The 24,661-nt window shown below is 50.6% G+C and overlaps 2 protein-coding genes, 1 long non-coding RNA gene and 1 pseudogene across 33 annotated transcripts; 1 reads left to right on the top strand and 3 right to left on the bottom strand.

Annotated features, from left to right (window-relative positions):
- Positions 1-2,276: 2,276 nt before the first annotated feature.
- On the bottom strand, positions 2,277-17,344 carry GANAB (glucosidase II alpha subunit). 29 transcript variants are annotated; one of them, XM_081534762.1, is made up of 25 exons: positions 14,776-17,344; positions 14,118-14,222; positions 13,864-13,972; positions 13,486-13,613; positions 10,795-10,974; positions 10,250-10,315; positions 9,346-9,423; positions 9,092-9,175; positions 8,909-9,005; positions 8,485-8,665; positions 7,798-7,951; positions 7,348-7,583; positions 7,139-7,265; positions 6,958-7,037; positions 6,574-6,717; positions 6,385-6,481; positions 6,001-6,102; positions 5,585-5,828; positions 4,674-4,738; positions 4,407-4,483; positions 4,224-4,298; positions 3,953-4,066; positions 3,716-3,828; positions 3,450-3,550; positions 2,277-3,363 (listed from the first exon to the last, which is right to left on the bottom strand). In XM_081534762.1, the coding sequence occupies exons 7-25, from the start codon at positions 9,392-9,394 to the stop codon at positions 3,254-3,256; spliced, it is 2,250 nt and encodes a 749-aa protein (XP_081390888.1). In that variant the 5' UTR covers positions 9,395-9,423; positions 10,250-10,315; positions 10,795-10,974; positions 13,486-13,613; positions 13,864-13,972; positions 14,118-14,222; positions 14,776-17,344; the 3' UTR covers positions 2,277-3,253. The 29 variants fall into 29 exon arrangements, 28 of the variants coding, with proteins under 28 accessions (XP_081390888.1, XP_081390878.1, XP_081390890.1 ...); XM_081534752.1 differs by having other exon boundaries at positions 9,092-9,179; positions 9,354-9,423; XM_081534764.1 differs by having other exon boundaries at positions 17,161-17,344.
- LOC145523791 (uncharacterized) lies at positions 13,513-20,934 on the top strand. The gene is made up of 2 exons (XR_014066887.1): positions 13,513-13,765; positions 15,446-20,934. It is a non-coding gene; the product is annotated as an uncharacterized LOC145523791 (long non-coding RNA).
- INTS5 (integrator complex subunit 5) lies at positions 17,599-24,230 on the bottom strand. 2 transcript variants are annotated; one of them, XM_081534772.1, is made up of 2 exons: positions 24,046-24,230; positions 17,599-20,741 (listed from the first exon to the last, which is right to left on the bottom strand). In XM_081534772.1, exon 2 carries the CDS (start codon positions 20,366-20,368, stop codon positions 17,765-17,767), a length of 2,604 nt encoding a protein of 867 aa, XP_081390898.1. In that variant the 5' UTR covers positions 20,369-20,741; positions 24,046-24,230; the 3' UTR covers positions 17,599-17,764. The 2 variants fall into 2 exon arrangements, with proteins under 2 accessions (XP_081390898.1, XP_081390897.1); XM_081534771.1 differs by lacking the exon at positions 24,046-24,230 and adding an exon at positions 23,183-23,316.
- On the bottom strand, positions 21,690-22,268 carry LOC145523789 (cytochrome c pseudogene; annotated as a pseudogene). The gene has a single exon (XR_014066885.1). The product of XR_014066885.1 is annotated as a cytochrome c pseudogene (transcript).
- Positions 24,231-24,661: the final 431 nt, after the last annotated feature.

Here is a 24,661-nt window from a genome sequence, read left to right as displayed (position 1 = left end):
TGGCTTTGAGACCCTCCAGTCCCCTGTGAGCGTATTTTCTTACATTCATTCCCTCACCCATCCACCAGTCACTGCCCGCAGTAACAGTAGCTCAATAAATAATTGCTCCATGAATGAGTGAATTCTACAGCCCTGCCAAGCCTAGACAGCATATTAAAAAGCAGAGACATTACTTTGCCGACAAAGGTCCGTATAGTCTGGTTTCTCCAGTAGTCATGTGTGGGTGTAAGAACTGGACTATGAAGAATGTCGAGCGCGAAAGAATTGATGCTTTTGAACTGTGGTGTTGGAGAAGACTTGAGAGTCCCTTGGATTGCAAAGAGATCAAACCAGTCAGTCCTAAAGGAAATCAGTCCTGAAAACTCATTGGAAGGACTGATGCTGAAGCTGAAACTCCCAATACTTTGGCCACTTGATGCGAAGAACTGACTCCTTGGAAAAGACCCTGATGCTGGGAAAGATGGAAAGCAGGAGTAGAAGGGGGCGACAGGATAAGATGGTTGGATGGCATCACTGACTCGATGGACATTGAGTTGGAACAAGCTCCGGGAGTTGGTGATGGACAGGGAAGCCTGGCATGCTGCAGTCCATGGGGTTGCAAAGAGTCAGACACTAAGCAACTGAACTGAACTGCCAAGCCTGTGCTCTGGTTGTCTCATATAATCCTCACTATAATCCTTTGATAATTTTAATACAATTTAGGATGTGTGTGTTAATCGCTCAGTAGTGTGTGACTCCTTGCGACCCCATGGACTATAGCTCTCCAGGCTCCTCTGTCTGGTGGAAGTAGGTAGCCATTCCCTTCTCCAGGGGATCTTCCAGGAATTGAACCTAGAACTCCCACATTGCAGGCAAATTCTTTACCGTATGAACCAAGGAAGACCACAATTTAGGATACTACCACTCTAAAAATTGATGTTGCAGAATTTTGATATTTAACCAGATGCTCATGGCAAAAATGCAAAAACTAACAGTAATATAATGAACTGGAAAATAGCAAAGGGCATTTCTGACATTTCATTAATGATTAATCAACCTCTTGTAGATGTTCTAGTATGTCCACTTGGAATCAGGTCCCTTTTCTGGGATGACGAGTTTACATCAATAGTGTTTTTCCAGCACATCCAGCAGTAGTTCAAGAGCAAATTGCTCTTCTTCAGTGTTGTCACAGTACCTGTCCACTTGTGTGTGAGATAGATTTTTGTCCCCATTTTACAGGTAAGTAACTAAGATTGCCCCAAATAATGTAATCCCCATTGTGCAATTTTCTATGTGCCTTCTAGATACCTGACTCCAGGATCCTGTAGTTACTTTCCTCTGACCCACACTTCATAAACATATGACAATAGGGATGGGGATGGGGTGCCAAGGCAATGAGCCATCTCCCAGGGAATTAACCGGAAATATTTCTTGAGCTGAGGAATTTCATGAACACACCCCCTAACTCCTCACAGGCATACACCATCCTAAGCAGTAATTTTCCCAAACCAACCAACGTAGCTTCTCGTTAAAATCTCTTAAGACTGTAGTCAATCTGCAAAATGGAGGAAACCATCTCCTGTCGCTGATACAAAGGGAAATTTTTTTAATGCTGCGAAGAACAGCCGTCTTGGGCATCCCTGGTGGCTCAGTGGTAAAGAATCCGCCTGCCAATGCAGGAGACACAGGTTCAACCCCTGGTCTGGAAAGATCCCATATGCTGAGGGGCAACTAAGCCCCTGTGCACTACAACTATTGAGTCTGTCCTCTAGAGCCCGGTAACTGCCAACTATTGAGGCCACGAGCCACAATGACTGAAGTTCAAGCGCCCTAGAGCCTGTGCTCTCCAACGAGAAGCCACCATAATGAGAAGCCCATGCACTGCAATGAAGAGTAGCAGCCTTCACAACTAAAGAATGTCTCCACAACTAAATGTTGTGAATGTCTTCACAATGTCTCCACAACTAAAGAAAAGTCCACGCAGCAGTGAAGACCTAGCACAGCAAAGAACAAATTTTAAAAAAGAAAAGCAGTCTTAAGTGTGAGGCCATCTGACATATAGCTATTTCTATTCAAGAGGGACCCCATTAGCTCTAGTCATCACTATTAACTAAGCCCACTCAAGTCTGAGGATGTTGCTGGGTTCCTTCATGACATATTGGCATCAAGCAAGCTCATGAAGGCTTGCACTCACTTATTCTGCTCAACCAATGAGGCATAGGCTGAAAATGTCAGGTCCTCGGGCTTTCAAGGGTCTGTGGTTCAGGCCAGAACTAGAATCCAGACACCAACAGTAATTAATGGTTTCTCTCTTTATTGTTTCTCCTTTTATCAAAACCTGTCACAGCTGGGGGCCAAAAGGAAGTAAAAAAAAATTCCCACAAATACCCCCCCCCCATCCCCAGTGAGTTCTCCCCCACCCACCACCCAGGGCCTTGGGCCAGCCCTGGGCACACATGATCACGTCTCCCACCCTCGGCCTCCTTCCAGCAATAAATACAGGTGACTGTGATTCCATGAAACCACAACTGATTTCTCCATCTTGAATGCCCCTCAAGGGGACAAAATTTTAGGAGGCAAAAGAAGTCTTGCCCACCCCCCATCTTGAGGAGTGTAAACTTCTTTCCCCCAAGGGACAGGGGAGGTAGAACGCCCCTGTCAGAACCGCAGCAGCTCTAGATAGAAGCAGGGAGAGGAAAGGTTGGGATGCCAGGGAAGAGAATGATTTCCAGCAATCTCACTCCTTTGATCCATTCATCCCTTCTCAGGGTAAGGGGTGGTCCCAGTGTATCAGGGGAGGGCTGACAACAGAGAAGAACTAGGAGGAAGAAATAAAAGGAGGGAGGAGCAGTCTGGTGGGGAAGGAAGGGGAAGGAGAAAAGGAGGCCGAAAGCTCACTGCCGTCTTCTTCCAAGAAATGGCATCGACACGCAAGGGACACAAATGGAGAGGGTGTGGAGGAGACTGAGGGCTCCCAAAAGAAAGCGAAGAGAAGCAAGAGCCCTGTGATCCCCAGGTCTTCACAGGTAAACGTGCTCCAGTTAGAGCAACAGGATATTTGGAGATGAAGGGAGATTTAGTATCAGTGGGGTGGGAGAGGTCGGGAGATCACAAAGGAAATTCAGAGCCCAGGGACAGCCCTCTCATCCTGCCCAGATGCTGGCAGAACCTGGATCTTGAGATCAGAAAGGTGAAGTCTGGGGAAGGTCAAACTCCAGGGCAGAAGGAAGAGTAACTATCATGACCATCGCACCCCACCCCAACATCGCTTCAGTTATCGCAGGTGAATAGTCCAGTCAGATGCCACGTTGACGCCAGGCTTGCGCAGGATCAACACCGAGGTCTCAGGGTCATGTTGGAAGGACAGGCGGCTTTCAGGAGATCCTGATGGAGGAAGAAAGAGTGCCAGAATCAACAGCAATTACTTTCTCGTAGGCAGGGGTCCCCAACCCGGGGGCCAGATCACTCACCTTTTGTCTGGAGTACCACGGTTGCTGGCTTTCCAGCCCCTATTATCACCACCCGCTCAATCCAAATTGGTGTCTCAAAGTGGCCTTTGGGGTCTGCGGAGCTGGAGGAAGCAACAATGGATGCCCAGCAGGAAAACAATTATCAGAGCAGAAAGGAGGAGAGCAGAGCAAGGTCATGACAGGAGAGCACAGTGAGCTGTGAGCATCTCGGGGCCCCACCTCCTCCTCCTGCAAAGGCTGCCAAGGAAGAAAGGGTTCCTCCTTACCTGGAGACTAGGGTGTTGCCAGAGAATGAGAATCGACGCAGCAGGAACTCATGGCGAGTCTGATAGTTGAATGTGTGCCCATCATCTAGAAAGAGCTCTCCTTGGGCCGTACCCTGAGCAGGAAGTGGGACAGGTGAGAGCCTGAGCCCCAGACAGAGTGAGGGGCATGTGCCCTGGGGGACTGCATCCCAGGAGGGTGGACAGATGAAGGAGGCGGCTCCCAGCCCACGTGCTCACCTGGAGGCTGAGTGCGACGAAAAGAGTGATGGGGTCATCCTTCATGCAGTCTGAAGAACGCCGCACTCGCATCCACCGGGGCACAATGGTCCCTCCACGCTGGAACACGGGGATCTAGGGCAAGACCAGTGCTGGGATGAAGCAGCTGTGCCATACCTCTTGCTCTTACAAGTCTGTGCCCCCTTAGGAACTGGACTCCAGCATACACACTCTCTCCCCTTCTGGAAACCTAGAGGCACACGGAGCTGGCAGCTGGGCCAGGCATACTCACACTGCTTAGAGTTACAGGCAGGTACAGGGTCTGCGGACCGTGATACTTCTGGTAGCTCTGAACGTCATACCACACCTGTGGGTGCAGAAGATAGCCTCAGTCACTCACTGCACAGAGGACCCCACTCTATTCACCCTCTCTGACCTCCACCTTCCTTTCCCACCACGCCCTTCCTTAACTCACCTCTCCTTGGCCAGGCAGATAGACCTGCACACCATGAGCCTCAGAGTCTGATACAGGGTGAACCAGCAATGCATCCCCTAAAACATGGCAGAATCCACTCTGAATTGGGGGGATCGGTTCCCAAAGAGGGAGTCCTAAAGCACTTGCCCCTTGCACCAGCGGCCTCTGACCCTCCTCCCTTCCTGCATATCCACAGACATATCCCCCACAGTGCTTGCTTCTTCTCAGCCCTACCCCAACCCAACACTAACTGTCCTCGTTTCTCACCAAGCAGGAACTGATCATCTATACTGAAAGTGGTCACATCCTTAGGATAATGCACCCACAGGGGCCTAGGAAGGAAGCAAGACAAGAAAGGAAGACACCTGCTGTTCTGGTGGAAGTCAAAGATGCTACCCCAGGAACTGGCAATAAGAAAGAGCACAGAGGTAAGACCCGGATCTGGCAGCCAGTAAGGCCTCAGGTATGCAACCTAATCTTGGACCAGACATCTGGTTTCCCAACCCACCTCCCTGCTGCCTCCTCCCCGGCTCCTTCTGGAAAATGTTCTGCAGAATGACCTTCCAGTGGCCACTTCATTATCCTGGCCTAAAAGGCCCTCCAGGATCAGCTCATATTTTCCACTCCACTTCACCTACCTCTCCCTCTGGTTCCTTACCCCAGACACACTGTTTTTTTTTCCTACTCCTGGAACACACCAAACTGGTTTCCATTTCATAATGTATGCACTTGCAATGTCTCCTGCTTGGAACATTCTTCCTCTGGATCACAAGTGGCTGTCTTACTCATCAGTCAGGCTTCATCTTTACATGGCCTGTTTGTGGAACTTAATTCCATTACCCTGTTCTACTTTTTACAAACAGCTTGTCAGTGTTGGCAATTTTCCTATTTACAAATTTGTCTGCACGTCTGTCTGTCTTCCCCACAAGGGCAGGACACTTGTCTAACTTGTTTCAGGCTCTGCGGGTAGTGATGGATGATGCCTGGCATGTCATAAGCATTCAGGGACGTTTACTGCTATTCATCCCCACTGGTCTCTTCTCACTCTTCCCCTTGCAATCAGACTTCCCTCCTTTACAAGGCCCTAGCGAATGAAGAAAAGAGCCCAGGGATGGAGCCCAGTCCCCACTGTCTCCCCACCTCAGTCCACTCTCCACAGACCCAAGTGAATGCCTTACCTCATGACCGGGATCCCCTCGCGATGGGACTGATAGAAGAGGGTGTACCAGAAAGGCAGTAAGGAGTATCGCTGGCCCAGGGCATCTCGAATTATGTCATGGTACTGAGACGGTAACAGCCACGGTTCTCGCCGACCGGTGTCCAAGTGGGCATGAGCCCGGAAGAACGGCTGGTAGGCACCCATCTGGTACCAGCGCACAAGGAGCTCTGGCTCCGGATTTTTGAAGAAGCCGCCCACATCCGCTGGAGAGGGGAGGGAGAAAGCAAGTTGGAAAAGAGGGTGAAGAAGGGCTAAGGAGCCCCACAAGGCCCCAGCCTGGACTATCGGTTCTCTGCTCAAGCCTAGGGTCCGTCTGTGCCCTCTACCTTGCCCCTTTCCCGCCAAACCAGGGCCCCAAATTCCTCCTCCTCTCACCTCCACAGAAGGAAAGTCCCACCAGCCCCAAGCTGAGACACATAGGAATGGAGATCTTCATGTGGTCCCACTCAGCAGCATTGTCCCCTGTCCACACGGCCCCTGAGAAAGAAAAGAGGGAGGGAGTTTACATACAGTGAAGGATGTGGCCTTTAAAACAGCTGACCTCTCTGACCTGTCACACCTGCTCTGGGACCCCCAGGGTCCTGCTGAAAGTGATGGAGTTCACCAGAGCACTCAAAAAGGGACTGGCCACCCCATGCCCTGCCTCCCTTTAAATGCATAGCTGGAAGGAAGCGCGCCACTCTCAGAGGATGGCTGCATGGACAGACTTCCCCTAGAACCAGGCCCAGGTCCCTCTGCCGAATCTCTCTCAGATCTTACCGAAGCGCTGGGAGCCAGCGAAGAAAGCCCTGCTCAGGACAAAGGGGCGTTCGATGCCCCTGGAGCGCAGCACCAGGCCATCCGCGGTCGCCATGTGCTGCATGGGAACAGGAAAGAGAGGTGGTAAGGAGCAAAACCAGCTGCCATCAGTGCCAGTTCTTGGGCCTTGGTCCCTCCTCAGTCCCTTACCACGTAGAAGCCATAGATGTTATGCACGTCTCGGTGCTCCCAGCCCCCATAGTGCTGGGCATCCTTCAGCATAGTGACCTCAGGACCGTTGAACACAGAAGGTTCATTCATGTCATTCCAGACATAGAGGTTGGGAGCTGAGCCCTGAGAACAGAGGCGGAAAATGGGAACAGAGGACAGAGGGGAGGAAGAAGACAAACAGTGTGAGAGCAGAGAGCTCCTGGGAGTCCAGAAAGATGCACCTCTCAGGGTCTTCCCATCAAGGGGCCATCATCAAGGCCCCTGACATCTTACAACCAACCAACCACAGGGTTGGCAGGCAGAGACTGACTCCAAGAGGTAGTGTGGGAAAGACAGAGGCAGGTTGGGGAGGGGCTGCCGTACCTCGTAATTGTCAAAGTTAAACATGTTAGCCCACCAGGCCCTCATTCTGGGATTGGTGAAATCAGGGTAACCAGCTGCGCCTAGAAGTCAAGGATGGCTTTCAACCCACGAAGGGCAAACCGGCCTCCACACTAGCTTCCTGGTCTCCCAATCTTCCCCCGCCATTTCTGGGCCCACCTACCTGGCCAGCACCAGCCTTCATAGTCAGAGCCGTCCCGGGTTTTAACGTACAGACCCAGGTTCTGCAACTCTTCGTGTACACGGTAGCCAGAGTCCACCTTGATGTGGGGGTCCACAATGGCCACCAGCTGTGGGCAAGGGCCACGGGTGGTCAGAGCTCTCCAGGGATATCATGCCTGAGAAAACCAACCACGGCTGCAGCCCTCTTACCTTCCGCCTCTTGGAGGCCAAATGCTCAAGCATGGTGAGGGGCTGAGGGAAACGGCTGGGGTCCCAGGTGAAATACCGCTTGCCATCGGCATGCTCAATGTCCAGCCAGATGACATCACAAGGCAGGTTGTGATTGTCGAAGCCCTGATCCACTTCCAGAACATCAGCCTCATCCCGATAGTTCCAGCGGCTCTGGTGGTAGCCGAGGGAGAAGAGCGGGGGCAATGCCTGGGTCCCTGCAGGTTCAGGGTGGGGGGGCGACGGGGTCACAGCAGGGTCAGGCTCAACCTGGAGCCAACGGAGATGCCCGGAAATTCAGGGAGATACAAGGGGACTGGGCCAGAGAACAGGCCGAGGCACAGGACTGCTGAAAACGCACAGTCACCCGTCTCAGGGAGATAAGGATCAGGAGAGCAGGCTGCAGGCCGACGGAGCAGGGGGGCCACATACCTGTGAGACTAGCATACTGCCGGAAGACATCGAAGACAGAGGGCCCGAGCATCAGGAAGACATCGATGACGCCACTCTCGGACATCCAGCGAACGTCCGTCTGTGGAGTCTCCCCAGAGCCCTGCAGGTAGTCCAGCATCTTCCCAAACAGGGTCTGCAGGGAGGACCAGAGAGATGTCTGACCCCACTCTCCTGCTTCCCAAGCCAGTGTTCTCCTGAGTGCTCTCATAGTGGGCTCCTTGAGCCACGGTGGGCTGGGGTTAATCGTCACCTCCTCAGTGAGGCTTTCCTCGGCCCCCTCATAAGCAGCCCTGCCCATCCTCCCCCCACCCCCCCCAACCGCTGTATTGCTTTTGCAGCACTTACCACCACTGAGCTCATCTAGATCTCTTCCTTTCCTAACTCAACATATAGTATATTCCCCACATGGATAAAAGGGTCTAGCTCTTAATGCAAACTCAATAATAAACCTATTGATAATAAATGTAGGAAGCCAAACACCTTCCCCGTGTGTCTTCTGGAGAGACTGGGGAACTCATATGCTGCTCACGAGGCCATGGCCCATCTCTCACCCAATCCCCAACAGGTATCCAGACAGACCACCTCACCAGCCTCTTTAAAGCAAATGGCCCAGCACATGCATCTGGCTCAAGGCCCAGTGATCCCTCCCCATGCCTGTGCTCTCACCTTCCCAGCAGTGTTGGAGGATATGTCAACCCAGGTCTCTGCAGCATTGAGCCAGAAGATGCCTAAGTCCCGAAGGGGGCTATGTGCCAGGAGCACAGGCACAGACCCATACAGGGCCATGCGGTTGTACAGCTCATACTGGAACACATCCAAATTGTAGAGGCGATACGGCTCCCCACCCCTGCAGGCAGACAGACAGACCGGCCCTTGACTGTGACACACACAGCTACCAGCCCACAAAGACGAAGGATAAACACTGGCCCCTCTGCCCTTTCTCAAAGCAGAATTTTGTGACCGCCAAAGGTGCCCTGGGCACAGGAAGTGATCCAGGCTCATCTGGAGTACCCAATCTGTATGCACATTCCCCACAGCCCTGACTTCTGACCCGTTCCCTCCTCCATTTTGATGTCACTGCGGGACTCACTCGGTGACTTTCAGCCTCAGGTTGTCTGCATGCTCGGGGATCCCATACACATGCTCCATGCCTGGCAGAGAGAAGTCCAAACTCACAGACATGGGGCCTGGAAGAGAAGCAAAAGATAAGCTCCAGAGCTGCTGCTTGACAAGGGCTCCCTGTGCCCCTGCCCAAGGCTCTCCCAGCCCCTACCGTAAGGCTTGCTGTCAGAGTGAGTTTTGAACGTCTCTTCCCAGGCTCCTGGCTCATCGTGCTCTGGCTTCCCCTGGGTCTCGTCTGGCTGGAAGGAGGAAAGTGGACCACTGCCCAATCACACACCAGTTCTCTCTCTTTCGTTGCCTGTTTTCTAAATCCCATCCCTAATGGCAAGACTAAACTCAAATTTCTTGTGGGCCTTTCCCCTCCAACCTCCCAGCCAGCCCTGTGCTCCAACTACCCACCCTCACCGACTTGCCTTGTCGTCATCCCCAGGTGTTTCCTCAGGCTGGGCCCCATCGCCCTCAGCTGGTTCTTTTGATCCTTGCCTGGAAGGTAGGAGAGCTGTCTGCTCCAATCCAGAGGGGGCGGGGACGAGGGGCTAGTGGAAGGAGGGGTGAGGGAATAGAGAGCCAAGGGTCCAAAGGAACGAAGGCATTGGAGGAAGGGACTGAGTGTTAAAGCTTGGAGAGGGACCCCCAGTGAGCAGATGAGTGTGCAGAGGATGGGGAGAGACATGAGAAAGGGGAATGAAAAGTCAATGCCACCCGGAGGTGCCTTCCAAACACAGGCCCAACCACCAGCCTCTGCCAGCGTTCCAGAAGAGACAGGCAGGCAGGTTCAAGGGCATGGGTTCGAAACGCCAGTCCTGGCCCTGCTGCCTCTACCAAGAGACTCTGGCCCCACCTGCCCTCACTGGGCCTCAGCCTCTTGGCTTGACACAGGGTTTTGCAAAGGCAAGTGAGTCATAACTATGGTCAAGCCTCTACACATGGTCAGGCTTACATGCAAGGACTTAAACAAGAGATTCTGCCAAAGAATGCTTTCAAGGGCAGCTGGCAAGCAGCTCTGCCCAGAGCCTCAGTGCATGCCAGCTGAGAGCCAGGAACCCCAGCAACAGGCAGCATCTCTCCACCCTCTGGCAAAGCAAGAAGGTCCCTACACTCCTCAAGGACGTTCAACATTTCATCTTTCTTCTCCTAGGGGGCTCCCAGCCAGGGGAATAAGGGACAGGAACCAGAGACCATATAGCTGGGGTAAATGGGGGAATGAAGGGCAGGGCATAGAAAGGTCTGAGACACCTTCCTTGGGGGCCAGAGTGAAGGGCGGGTAAGGGCAGAGGAACAGATACAGTACCAGTGGTCATGGATTTACCTAGAGAAAACGTTCTTGATCCTATCCCAAATGCTACCGAGCGTGAGACTAACTTTATCCGAGAAACTGGGGCAGGAGGAGATGGGTAGGGAAGGGGAAAAGGAGGCACAAAACCAACACAAAAACAGAAACATAAAAGTGAGTTTCAGTCGACAAACTTCCAGAGATGGGGCAGGGGAAGAAATTAAAAACAAAAAACAAAAAAACAAAACAAAAACAAAAAAAAGGAAGAAAATAAATCTGGGAAATGTGATGGTGTGAGAGGGGGAAGAGGGAAAGGCAGATCTAGGCAGGTCTCCCTGAGGAGATGCCCAGGGTACAGACAATGGACAAAAGTGACTGCCTCCTGGTCTGTACAGGAAATGGAGAAAACTTCAACCCAGGTCTGCTTCCTACCCTCCCTGATGGTCAGTTTCTCCCAGCCCCCAGCCCCTACCTGGCTGTACTGCCACCCTGTCTCCTCCCAGGGACCCGGTGCCAGACCCTACAACATCTCTAGGTTCTTTCACACTAGGTCTCCTTCAGTGCTTGAGCCCTGTACTCACGAGACCCTGGGGGTCCTCTGGTGCTCTAAATTTAAGAGTCCTCGGGCATTGACACTGAGCAGAAGGCTGCGGTCCTCCAGTAGGTCAAGGCGGAATGGCCGTGCCGTCAAGATGATTTTATAGGGTCCCTCAGCGACAGTGAGCTCCACGCTGTTGTCATCTCGGCCAGAGACAGACAGCCTAGGAAAGAGATCAGAAAGGATATAAGGACGTGCAGAGTGCCAAGAGTAGTCGTGAGAAGAGGGGCAAGTGCTAACAGCGATACAGGAAGTGTGGTAACAGTACAGGGACAGACAAGTTTGACCAAAGGAACCAAATAAAGAGCCTGGAAACAGACCCAGGCATACTCAGAACTTTGAAATGTAACAGACACCGTGGCAGTTCAGTGAGGTCGGCAGCAAAAACGTTAACAATAATAGGAAAAACACATTTTCTGTAGAAGAAATAAATGGTATCACAACCCTATCTCATTTCAGATACAACTCCAGACCGATTATGACTTAAAATTTTCAAGTAAAACCTTTAGAAGAAAATATAAAGAAATGTTTTTCTGACTCTGAGGTAGAGAAGGATTATTTAAACACAACTTGGAAACTGTGAACACCAGACTGATATACCTGACAACATAAACTTTGGAATTTTGGTTTATTGAAAGATACCTTAAGGGTAGTCAAAAACAAGAAAAAAGTCTGAGAAACTGTCCCAATCTAGAGCAGTCTAAGCAGACATGACAACTAAATATAAAACAGAATCCTAAATGGGACTGTCGGGCAGAAAAAAGACATTAGGTTAAAAACTAAGGAAACAATAAAATATGGACTTTAAGCTACAAAGATATATTGTACAACTCAGAATATAAGCAATATTTTACAGTAACTACAAATGAAGTAAGACCTTTAAAAACTGTGAGTCACTATATTATACACCTGTAACTTACATAATATTGTACATCAACTACACTTCAACTAAAAAAATGAAAAAAAAATTTTTTTAAAGAACTTTAGCTAACAATAATGATCTATTCATTAGGCATGACAAATATACAACGATGTTAAACAATAGGGGAAAATAGAATTCAAGGTATAGAGGAACTCTCATAATATTCTTGAAACTTTCCTATAAATCTAAAATTATCCTAAAATTTTAAAAAAGTGAAAAGATAAGCTACAACCCAGGAAAATACAGCTGTAAAACATGTATGTAATAAAGAACCGGTATCAAGACTAATGAATTTCTACAAATCAGTGAGGACAAACATGAAAGGAAAAGGAGCAGAGCCGTAAACTTCCAATTCACAGAAGAGTAAACCAAAATGACAGATAAACATAAAGATGAGGACATGCTCAATATATCATTAATAAACTGGAAAGACAAGCAAGCCAAGACCATCACATGGTATCATCCTACAGCCCTTCCACTGACAAAAATTAAGTCCAATAGTACCAAGGGTTGGAGAATATGCAGTTCAGTAAGTCTCATATATCGCTGATGGAAGTGTAAATTGGCAAGCCACTGTGGCTTTATCTTGGAAAGTTGATTATTTCCATATTCTACACTCTGCAGTTCTTCTCTTAGCTATACATTACAGAGAAACTCCTGCACAGGGAGACAGGAGACATGGACAAGAATATTCAAGCCAACGCTGTGAAGAGTAAAACACTGGGAAGAACCCAAATGCCCATCAACACAGAAATGGAGAAGTTGGGATATATTCATAATATTACACAGCAGGAAAAATCAATTTCTAAAGCTACATGCAACAGAGTTAAATACCTAAGTGAAAAATAGGAAATTCCGAAGACCTCATTCACTAAAATACTTTACCTACAAAGCTCAAAACAAACAAAAGCTCAAAAACAAACAAAACCACATAATTTATTGCTTAGGCACATGCACATATGTATATATATGTATACGTGTGTTTATATACATATACATACAACATAACTGTGAAAACAAAAAACCAAGGGAATAAGAAACTTCTGAGTAACAATCACCTCTGAAGGAGTCAGGGGTACGGGGTAGTTAGATGTGTGTGTTTGGGTTGGGTGAAGGGTTTATCATGTTATTTTCTAAGTTAAATACTTAACAGAGAACCATGCACAGAATAATGACAGTGTGTCATAGCCCAAGTACTCGAATAATCCTATCTTGAACATCCGGGGCGAAAGAGAGGAGGGAGGAAGGGAGGGAGGAAAGAAAGAAAAAAAGAGAAAAGAAAAGAGAAGAAACAGACAAGACAAGACAGTGGGACAGGACAGGAAGGGAGGGGAGGAGCCAATCACAGAGACACTGTATTCCTGGAAGGCAAGTTCCATAGCCTTGCTGATTTCCTCTTACACTGAGAAAGCTGTATTTGTCTGCTGAATGCACAAAAATAAAGGGTGAAAGAGAGACCAAGCAAGGGAGTTTCCTGGCGGTCCAGTGGTTAAGACCCTGCTTTCACTGCTGAGGGTGCAGGTTCAATCCCTGGTCGGGGAACTAAGATCCCACAAGCCATGCGGCTCAGCCAATCAATCAACAGAGAAAAGAACTGAAACAAAGGAAGAGATGAAGGAAGGTTGAGGAGAGCAGCAAGGTGCTATTCATCTATTATCCCAACGTGGGAAAGAAAGTCAGCCGCCAAATAAAGGTTCCCTAGGAAGGAGGAAAGGGCCATGGAGATGGCTATGTTTCTCAGGGGAAATTTACCCAGCTGTGGGGGGGTCGGCCACCAGCACATCTGGCACACGGTATCGGGGCCGCCGGGGCTCAAATTCATCGATCCTGATGCGAGTCATGTTCTTTTGAAGTCCTTGGAGCTCCAGCACCAGCACCACCTGTGGGGGCAGAGGTCAGGGAGTGGAGAAAGGAAAGAGCTATACCAAGGAATGCCCTCTGAACTCACTTCTCTCCTGAGGGGATCTCCTCCTTCTAGCCCTTTGCCTAAGGGATCTGAGACCTGAATTCCTCACGAAGTAAAAGTCCCAAGGTTAGATGGCATGGGATGTGGGCTATAGGTTTCCCTTTCCCCAATTACCCCCTGGCCATTTCTCCACCCCCATCTGACTCTTCCTTTTCTCCCCTGACCTTGGTAACTTCGTTGATCAGATGGACTGTGAGGGCATCAGGACCAAGATGCAGAGAGTCCAGTAAAGCTCGGTAGGGAGAATGGCCTGGCCGTATGCTTCGCTGCCTCCTGTCAAGTGAAACAATTGAGAAGGGGGAGGGTGCCCTGAGGCTCCTAAGTTGTCCTATCAGCTGCAGTGACCCACGCTACCTCACCTGCTAGACACCTCCCACATTACCCTACTTTCCATTCCAGTCTCCCAAAAATATCATACTTGCAGAAGGAACTCTCTTCACAGGTCTTAAAGTTGCTTCTATCCACAGCGAAGGTAATTCCCAGACAGACCCCTAAACAGGCCAGTACCAAAGCGGTCCAAGACCTAGAAGGAAAAGGACGACGAGGGAATAATCAGAGCAGGGTCAGAAAGGGCCCCACTTCAGAGGTGAAGGCCTCTCCCCACCACAACCCTAAAAGGGGAGCAAGCTAAGACTCCCACTAAACAGCAAAAGGCGGCAAACTGGACCCAGGGTTAAGTGTAAGCCCTGAGGAGTTGGCTCACTCACACCTTCCCTTCAAAAGGCAGAGGAAGTGGACAAAGGATCCTTGGCCTTCAGAGGCCAGGTATTGACTCAGGTTACATCAGCCTCTCGGAGGAAAGGAACAGTAACAGCCAGTCCCAGGGGAGGTGGTGGTATCATATGTGTAGAACAGAAAAACAAAGTTAAGCCATGCCTTTCCATGGGCAAGACACTGGGGGGAGTGACAGTGAAAAAGTTAAAGATGTACCCTCAGCTAGCCTGCTGGTCACACTTCCTGGGGTCCTAACACCCCTAACGCTCTAATCATCCTGCTCCTCGGACCTCTACTCCTGTATCTTTGACATAAGTCATCACTATCACCAGCTGAGCTTGAAAAGAATAACAAGAACTAACCTGTACTAAGCTTCCCTTGTAGTTCAGCTGGTAAAGAATCCGCCTGCGATGCGGGAGACCTGGGTTCGATCCGTGGATTGGGAAGACCCCCTGAAGGGAAAGGCTACCCACTCCAGTATTCTGGCCTGGAGAATTCCATGGACTGTATAGTCCATGGGGTCACAAAGAGTCGGACACAAATGAGCGACTTTCACTTTCAACTTGTATGGAGTCCTAATACACATCTAGGAGCCTGGCTAACTGCATTATATAGTTTTTAACTCTATCTGTAGTTTTCAGTGGTGTCAATGCCCAGGTCTCACCCTGAAGTTCTGATCTAACTGGCCTGAAGTGGGACCTGGGCATCAGATTTTAAACTCCTCTAAATAATTCTAAGGTTTCCAGGGCAGCTCAGTAGTAAAGAATCTGCCTGCAATGCAGGATATGTGGGTTCAATCCTTGGGCGGGAAAAGATCCCCTGGAGAAGGAAATGGCAACCCATTCCTGTATTCTTGCCTGGGAAATCCCACGGACAGAGGAGCCTGGCAGGCTACAGTCCATGGGGTCACAAAAGAGTTGGACACAACATAGTGACTAAACAATAACAAAACAGTTCTCATGGGCAACCAGTGTTCAGAACCAACTTTTTTATGCACTAATTCTTTTCTCTTTGTTTTCTTGGTGAATGTAGGATTGGAGTTTATCTCAGATGGGTACACTGAGATATAAAAGATTCAATAATTCATCCAAGACTGAACAGACAGTATGAGGTGCCAGGGGGATTGAACTCTGTGTGACTCCGGGGCTCAGGTACTTCATGATGTACAACACAGTGCACCAACCACCAGCAGGCCCTGCCTCAGTGAGGACCATCACCCTAAGGTTTTTAGAAACCTGCCACTTCTCCAACATGCTATCAAACGACAGACAAGGGACTAACAGGCTTATTTAAGCAAGTTAGTTTGTTAAGGATATATTCTCCATTCTAAGCACATCCTAAACAGGCATTCTCCAACTTTAGTGTCTGTTAAGAATTATGAGCAGTGACTGTTAAATGAAAATTCCCAGGTCCCAGGGAATCTGCATTTTTCCCAGTGACTCATCTAGGAGCACACTTTGAGAAAGTGTTCCATATTGGAGAGGGAAAAACAAAACACAGACTTTTCACCACTCAAACCCTGCTACTTGCTAATAGGATAACCAAAGAGTAGGGCCTACTAAACACACGGTATCCACCATTAGCCTCAGTATCTGCTGGAAAGCTAAAGGTAAACAAATTCACCAGGAAGATTACGGAACAGAGTAAGCCCTCCAGTTCCAGAAGGGCAAGGCATACTAGGCCAGACAAAAAGGTGAGGAAAACACCAGGCTTTGTGGTTTAATAGGCCAAGCAGGAACAAGGAGCAGCAAAACAAGCAGAAGAAATGCTACAAGAAAACTCAAAAGCAAGGCATGTGCCCCACCACCCCCCTCAGCAGGAGTGACTGCAGCAGACACTCTAAGCCACTGACCCCCATGTCTACCGGCCCAAAGCAGAAGTAATCAGAAGTACTGTGAGTTAAATACTCTCTGGAGTCTTATTTGCAACATCTATAAAATGGGTTTGGAGAGATGCCAATGTGGATAGGATTTCTGAAAGATTTTTCAGATGTAACCTGTTGGAAGGCCCTAAGAACTCCGGAAGGCCTCGAACACCCCTGAGCAAGAGGTGGTCACAAGCCAAGGTTAGGAATGAGTGGCAGGGAAAGGTGCACCCGTTCATTGTTTCAGATCACAGGTTTCCAGAATAGAATTTACGATCCATTCTTTTCCACTGCTGCCAACAGCACACGCCTCTCCCCACCCTAATACATCCGTTAGGTCCTGGTAAATACTTTGTGGCGCTGATTGACTGTTTCAAGCCGTTTTTTCAGTAATATTAACTAGAGAACGCAGACCAAACCACTGTTGTGTTTGAGCAACATCATCCAGGTCGATTGTGAACTTACGAGATCCTGCCCCAGCCGTGCCCAATGACCGTGAACACCGAACAAGCCAGGGATGGTGTCCACGTGAAGACCAGGGCAGGGCAGGGCAGGGTCCGGGCCTCTCGAGAGAAGAGCCAAGGCAGTGGAAAGCAAGACTGCCGGCTACGGTGCTTCCAGCCCAGCTGGGGGCCGCAGGGCAGCAGGCTGCATTCCCGGAGGCCGGGCAGCGTCTCGTCCCCCGCCCCGATGGCCCCGCGCATTGCAGGAAAGAGGCGGCAGCGTTAACCGCCGCAATCCGCCAGGGAGGGCGGCGGCTGGGAGCGGCCCAGACCCAGAAGAACGCACGGCTGTGGCCTTCTAAAGCCACCGGTCCGGAGCCCCAGAAACAAGGACCCCCCCCCAACGCCGCGCGGATCTAATGCGAGGAGGCTGGGGAAACCTGAGGCCGGCTCCAGAGAAACAAAGAGTCCTCACGAGGCCGGGGGTGGCGGAGTCTCAGAACACACAGGAAGGAGAGATACGGGATTTAGGGGATTGGGGGCGTCCCGTGCGCGCCCCCGGGATCCGAGCTCCTCACCGCCTCCTACGCGCCTCCACTGCCGCCAACGCCGCCATCTTGTGCCGGGTTTGCTCCTTGACCCGGAGCTTCCCCTCCCCCAGCGCGCGTTGAGCCACGTATCTTAGTGCCCGCCCCTTCCGGCCTCCTGATTGGCCCGACCACACAGAGGCCGGGCCTTTGTCCCATTGGCGGAGGGCTTACGCTAAATACTCATGGGGGCGGTACCAGGGCGGGGCTTGAGAGAGGGGGCGGGATTGTTGTGCCAGGCGCTGTCCGACTTGGCTGGCCCTAAACATCAGACAGAAGCACTGAACCCTGTTTTTCTCAACTCGGCAAATTTTATTTAGAAAAAAGGGTGGGGACGAAGAAAGTGACAGCGCTCTTTTAAGCCAAGGTTTTAGAAGAGAAACCTCCCACCTTTCTGCAGCACCTTGGCCCCCTCTCTCATGGCTCAACCTCCCTCGGCTTCTGGAGAATGGAAAGGCTATGTGCCCTGCCGGAGAGTGGACGGTAAAGGTGCCTGGAAACGGCCAGAGACGAGACCCAGGCGGTCAATGTTGCGGTGGAGGACACTGTGCAGCACTGCCAGATGGGGTCCACCTTCACCCCCACCCTCCCTAGAGAAGTCCCGGATGAAGCGGCCACGCTCCGACTGGAAGATGAACTTCTGGGGCAAGGGCCCATGCTCCCGGAGAAAGCCCCAGACACTGAGCAGCAGCAGGCGCACTTCAAAAGGTGCCAGTTGACTAAATACCTCGTGCATATTCCCCAGGGCTGGTGGCAGGAGGCTTCCCTCAGCCATGACAGCCACCAGGGTGCAGGATGCCTCCAGGTGCCAGGGGGAGTGGGCTGTGTCAGGGTGGCGAGAGGCTTCCCAGTGGCCTAAGAGGGCAGCCAGCAGCCCCCGCAGCAGCACAGAGCAGTAGCATAGGGCTGGGGGAGCAGCTGCTACCAACTTCAGCAACTCAAAGAGCAGAGGCTGTTCCCGGAAGCGCCGGCCAATGCGGAGATCCCGCTCCACAGTGGCCCGGGCATGCTCCTCAGGAGGCCAGGCTAGCTCTGCACCGGCTGCATCCGGACACACACTCTCCACCAAGGTCACTGCCACTGCTTTGGCTGCCTCTGGGCTCAGGGTGGAAGCCCCCCAGCAGCCTACACATTCACTACCCCCAGGGGCACTGCAGCAGTGCACCAGGAGGCTGAGGAGGCTCTGGGTGTTATAGATCACTTCTTGCTGATTGCGTGACTGGACAAACTTGGGTGGTTTAAGGCCACGACCGATGACTCCAGCATGGAACACAGACCAAATCCCTCCAGGACCTGGTACAGCTGCAGTGTGCCGCCAGTTTGTGTCCAACAGGGAGGCAGAAGCCAAAGGAGCTGTCACAATGGAGAGAGTCTCATTGCCCCCATCCACTTCCCCTCCAAACAGTTCTGTGTTGCCACCATGTAAGGCTCCCTCAACTAGCAGCTGCAGCACAGCCTTGAGCCCCGCTGGGCAGGTCTGGGAGAGGCGCATAAGAAGCTGGGAGGCGGAAGCCACTCCTGGGGGGCCGTGCAGCCTCAGAGAAGCAAAGAAGCGATGCACTCCAGCTCTCACCAGACCCAGGAGTTGGGAAGGGGACAGGGCTTCTGGGGGGAAGGGACAAATGGCCAGGAGGGAGGCAGCGGCTTCAGCTACTTCCTCCTCGGGATGGAGCAAGAGAGGAGCCAGGTCAGACAGATGAGCTGAGGCGGACTCCCCAAACCGGGCCCCTAGGGCCGCAGGGCCCTCGCCGCCCTGCTGCTCCCACCCCACAAGCAGTGCCAAGTTGCGCAGGAACCGAGCGGTGAAGGGAGGTTGCAAAGTTCCTGCGTGTACCCTAGCCAGGCAGCTTCGGAAGGCCAGGGGCAGGAGGCCAGAGAGACTGACCACCAGCCCAGCATATAACTGAGTGGCCAGACTCAACTCTTCAGGGGTTCGGGCCCGGCTCAGAAGATGGCCCAAGGCCTCAGGTCCACAACTAGGCCGGGTATAGACGGAGAGCAGGCCGAGGAGCTGGTGTTGCCAGAGGAAGCGTTTCCGTTCCAAACGTAATGTCTCTCCACACAGCTCTCCAACGTGGTTTCTGAGCGCATCTAGAAAGGGTACAGGGCGGGGGGGTGGGGGTGAGCTCAACAACCCTTCCCCTAGAGACGGTCCCCAGTGATGAACCAGTTTTTGTAGGTGCAGCAGCAGCAGCTGGATCAGCCGGTCACATGCCTCACGCACAGTGTCTGGCACAGCCAGGCCCTGAGTGGTAATGACGGAGGCAGGCATGGCTGTGTCCACCAGGAACTGCAACAGGCGGTAGGCACCTGCCCCAGAGGCCTGGCTCACCAGGTGCACGGCCAGGTTCAGCATGTTGTCCAACTCCTCTCGGGGAAATCCCTGCAGGTGTTGCTGCAGCTGACTCAGCACGGCTGGGGGTTTAAGGCAGTCTACCAGTTCTCCAGAGACTGTGCCCAGCAAAGCTGGTGACATGACTGCCAGCTGCAGGAGGAAGGGAACTGTGGCCTGAAGGGAGGGGTCCCCACTCCGGCCACCAGTGCCCCCTGCCAGACTATCATGGAACATGCGCAGGAGTTCCCGTCGGATGCTATCTCCATGCCTGGAGGCCAAGTGCCCTAGGATGCCTACAACTGAGGCAATCTTGGGGACCCGTTTCTCCCCAGGGATGGCAGGAGATCCAGGGAAGGAGTCTGCAGAGGGAGTTTGAGAGGAGCTTCCACCACTGCCACCAGCTCCACCTCCGGCCCCACCATGAACGCAGAAGTCCTTAAGGCCACACGAGAGAACTCGGGAGATGATGGTGCCGGGAAAAGAGGAGCCGATATGTGCCACAACCCAGTCAAAGTGTGGGGAATGCTGGACGGAGGTATCCAGCAAGGCATCCACGCAGGCATCTGGGCAACTGCCAATGAGAGCCGAGAGGCACTGAACATAGATGTCCATCAATGTGCGTGTGGCCGGACAGCCCATCCACAGCTGCAGCAATTCATTGAGAGACCCAGTGGCATGGGGCACACGCTGGTGCTGGCCCGAGTAAGTGCTGCTCAGCTGCCCCATGAGGTCAATGGACCATGCACTAATCACAGGTGCCCAAGCCTTCGGGTTGGCCCGGATAAACTCAGACAGCACCTGCTGCACTTCCTGCACCACATCCTCTAGACCAGGACCCCCAGCAGGGACATGGGAAGGTGGGGGTGGACGGAGGTGAGGTGGGCCAGCCACGGGGCTTTCATCCAGGGCAGCCAGGTGGGCCCGGACACTCTCATCGAAGACACCTCGCAAGTGGTCAAGCACGGCAGCCCGAGCAGGTGGCAAAGAGCGGAGCAGGAGAAGGCCACAGCGAGCATGTTCCCGAGCAGAGAGCTGGTGGCCCAGAACAGGGTCTACACCAGTCAGAAAAGCCTTAATTTCCTGGGACAGCTCCTGAGCACTGTAAGGAAGCAAAAGAAGCAGAGAGTGTTGGAAGATGTAGAACAAGTTACATTCCCTCTGTAAGCTTCAGTGTTTTTCTATTTAAAATAGGGATAACCGAACCTCCCTCATAAGATAATGTTCACAAAGTATGGAAGCACCATATCTAGTTCACACTAATTAATAAATGCAAGCTGTTTTTCTTTTAATAACAATAGAATCAATATCAGATAACTCCTGGAATATATCAAGTTCTCTTTTAAGTACTTTACGTGTATTATTTCAATACAGATAACAACCCAGTAAGGTAGGTACCATTATGATCCCATTTTACAGAGAAGGAAACCAAGGTTAAATAATCAGACTCTAAACTCCAAAAGGGTAGTTAACAGTTCTCTGCTCTTCAACACTGAATCCCCTTTTACTGGAGCCCCTGGAATATGGGAAAAAATAATTATTCGTTGAATTGAGTAAGTATATTTTGTGTTCCTATAACATCTGCCTTAAACTCACCTTTTTTTTTTTTTTTGAGGTGCTAAATACTCTTTATTTGATGCTATACATAAACCACACTAAAATGCCTTTCATTAAGTAAAAGGCTAAATTTTAGATAGAGAATTTTAATTAACTTGGCATAGTTTATAAAACCAAAATGATAAAGGGGACTTTGTCAGTGTATCTCCAATCCTTGCCTTAACAGGCTTGTGAACACAACTTGAAACACATGCGAATCCTCCTCGGTTCTATGAGACAGTGAAGGGACCTTTTCAGTATTTAAATATATTAATATAACCAGTTATAGAAATCTAAATATAAAACTAATCTCTTACAGGGTTTGAGAAGGAATTCACCATCTCCCTAAAAAGTTTAATATTCCTTATTCAAGTTCAATCATCTCTTTAGAATGGGAAAAGTGACAGTACTTATTGAACTGGAATTACTATCAAAATTAAAAAAGCTGACCATATTTGTTTAGCCACAAACCAATCTTATTTAAATCAGGACTGTCCAACAGAATTATTCCATCAGCCATTCATGATCTGAATTCTAGTGTATGAGATCAATTTAAATATGGTACACATAAAAAGTCATGAGACACTTCTGTTTCATAATAAATAAAGCAGTGGCCAACTATTACTCATTGGTAGCTTTTTTGAGATAAGCTATCAAGTCCTCCCTCTCTCCCTTCTTCTTTATGCCAGCAAAGATCATCTTTGTTCCAGGGATGTACTTCTTGGGATTTTCCAAGTACTCCATCAGCGTCTCCTCTCCCCAGGTGATGCCTTTGTTCTTGTTGGCATCCGTGTAAGAGAATCCAGCAGCCTGACCTGTCTTTCGTCCAAACAGACCATGGAGGTTTGGCCCAGTCTTGTGCTTGCCTCCCTTTTCCACAGTATGGCACTGGGCACACTTCTGAACAAAAATCTTCTTGCCCTTCTCAACATCACCCATTTTTAAATCGTTCCTTCTCTGTGCGCGACAGAGAGATGCCCGCTCACAAGCCGAACGTCCCGCTTTCTAAGCCCAAGGACACGCCGGTACGTGCCTAAGTACCAGGGTTGGTGCAACCAAACTCTAAATACACCTTTTTAGCTTTATAGCACTCCCCCCTCCATACAACTCAAGTACCCTGGATTTTGCCCTAATGGAAAGAAAAATTCTAAGCCCAAATTTGCCCCTTATTAAGGGCTCTTCCTCCCCAAACTTGTTTCTTTCCATACTCTGCAAGCACCCTAACCACCCACCACTTGGACTCCACCACATCAACAACCACTACCGTCCCAGTACCCTCAATATGCCCCAGGAACCAAGGTGCCCAGGGCATAGACAAGGTAATGCCTTTCAGCCGTTCCCACCCTAAAATATATGGGTTTGGTCTTAGAGGTTCAGAAGGCAGGATCATGGGAAGAGACAAAATTCCCTTCCTCTTTGTGAGTTTTCTGCCAAAGAAGACAGCATCCTCTAGAGACTGGTAAGGCTCTGACTGTGCCATTCCCCTCTGGTTCCTCCAAAACAAAAACCAACACCACTCAACGGTGAGGGGAATGTCTCCGTTGGAGGGCGAGGGAAAGGCTAGAAGAAAGCATTCTGTGGGATTCTGGGGGCCTGGGTGCTCAGGGAGTCCCCATGAAGTCAGGGGACCCTGGGTTCGCTCGGGTCTAAAAAGGACAGGGCACCCAGGTCCCCAAGAATTGATATTTCCAACTCTTGGAAGAGCAAGGCCAGGATCGGGGGTAACTATACACCGGGCTTTAAGGAGAGGCAGTACCGAGACCTTAGGAGTGCGGGCACTGGAGCCCAGAGTTTTGGTGAGGCAGTCCCTGAGTTTGGGGAAGACCGGACCAGGAACCTCAGAACCCCGACGCGAGTTCTCGAGATAGGATCCGGGTTTCTGCCGAGAAGGCTGGGGATCGGCGCGGGACCGCGCGGGAGGGAAAAAATGCCAGGGGCTCTGACTACCTGAGCGGCGCGGGACCGTGAGTGACCGGGGCAGGCACGGGAGGCCCCGGGGCCCCGGGAGGGTCGCACAACGCAGACATCCCGGAGCCCTAGACCGAGACTGAGGCGGGAGCGGCGGAGCGCAGGCAGCGCATGCGCGCTGGCTGGAAACCCGAAAGGAACAAGCGCAAAGGCTTCTCAAGAAAACCAATCCGGCTCTGTTCGTGACCCTCGCACATTGGTTCCGCTCTGAGTCGGCGTCCGAGTTAGAGGCTGTGCCGGTGACAGCGGGAAGTCACCCTCTACGCAAACTTTCTCTACCCTCCCGCCCCCCGTGAGGGCCTTTGGCACAGACTAAAGCTATCTGAGACCATTTAATTGGATTTCATTAATTTTCCTAAAGCCCAAAATACAAAATGTTCAACTCTCGAGGTTTAAAAAAAAAACAGGAAGCACTAGGAAACCTTTTAATCAGTAACCAGAGAGACAAGGTGAAACAAGAGTTCAAGGAGAGAGGAAGGAGGAGAAACGGAAAAGAGAGAGAAAACCCCTAAAAGAAGATGAAGAGAAGACAAGAAACGAGACGAACGGGAGGAAGCCTGAAATAAACCGGGCTGGCCACGGTGAAGGCGTTCTCCCAGCCCTAAGCTGTCCCCACGACCCTTCTCAGGCTCCCCGGTCCCCCAGAGGAAGGACATTCCCCCACCTGCTGCAGGGAGTTTGGTAACTTTCTGCGGACCTAATACTCCTTATCAAGAGACACTTCTCCAACCCGTCTATCTAGATCCAATTCCAGCTATTCCGCTAACGGACTGTGTACTTCAGTTAAGCTGTCTATACCTGTCTCCTTTTCCGGAAATTACGATGGTTAATAGTACACTTACCCCAGGGGCTTGTTGTGAAAATTGAAACCAGGAAATAGTTTTACTGGATAGCACTTGGTGTCTGCAATGGTAGGTAGACGTTATACGTGCGACTGCTGTTTTTATTTTCTTTCTTCAATGAACTCCAGAAGATAAGCCTTCGGCAACAGGGACATTCCTGCTTTTGTTAAAGGCTTCACCGTCATAACATACAACGGCGTCTGCCTGGCACTTAGTAGGTTTGGGGGCGGGGTGGGGGGGGCGGCTGTTTTTTTTTTTTTAAGTAGGTTCCTAATAGTTGTTTGGATGAAAGAAAGGGAAAGTAGGTTCTGAGGCTTTTATTAACCAGACAGCTTACTGTTCTCAATGGAAGTGTGAGTTAGAAGAACAGCAGATGGTAGGTCCTAAAGGTATCTTTGAAGTGACAGTGTTTTAAAATAGGGTTTTTAAAAATTTTTATTTACTTATGGCTGTGCTGGGTCCTCACTGCTTAGTTCCCTAACCAGGGATGGAAACTGCATCCACTACATTGGAAGCATGGACTCTTAACTTCTGAATCACCAGGGATGTCCTGAGGAGTCTAATTCTAATCAATGATAATCTTTGATGTTCTGACTACCCGATTTTTTAAAAAATA

Source organism: Giraffa tippelskirchi, chromosome 10, assembly GCF_054371585.1.
Source record: "Giraffa tippelskirchi isolate mGirTip1 chromosome 10, T2T-mGirTip1v1.2.pri, whole genome shotgun sequence".
Classification (NCBI taxonomy): Eukaryota; Metazoa; Chordata; class Mammalia; order Artiodactyla; family Giraffidae; genus Giraffa; species Giraffa tippelskirchi.
This window is presented reverse-complemented; position numbering and strand designations above follow the sequence as displayed.

Coding starts and splice junctions, on each gene's coding strand:
- INTS5 (XM_081534771.1), bottom strand. CDS start 23,262: ATGTCTGCGTTGTGCGACCCTCCCGGGGCCCCGGGGCCTCCCGTGCCT. Junction 20,742..23,182: donor CACGGTCCCGCGCCGCTCAG/GTAGTCAGAGCC, acceptor GCTTCCTTACAG/TGCTCAGGAGCTGTCCCAGG.
- GANAB (XM_081534739.1), bottom strand. CDS start 16,981: ATGCGCGGGGCCATCGGGGCGGGGGACGAGACGCTGCCCGGCCTCCGG. Junction 7,266..7,347: donor TGGCCTCCAAGAGGCGGAAG/GTAAGAGGGCTG, acceptor CCTTGCCCACAG/CTGGTGGCCATTGTGGACCC. Junction 4,484..4,673: donor AGATGATCAGTTCCTGCTTG/GTGAGAAACGAG, acceptor GCCATGTTTTAG/GGGATGCATTGCTGGTTCAC.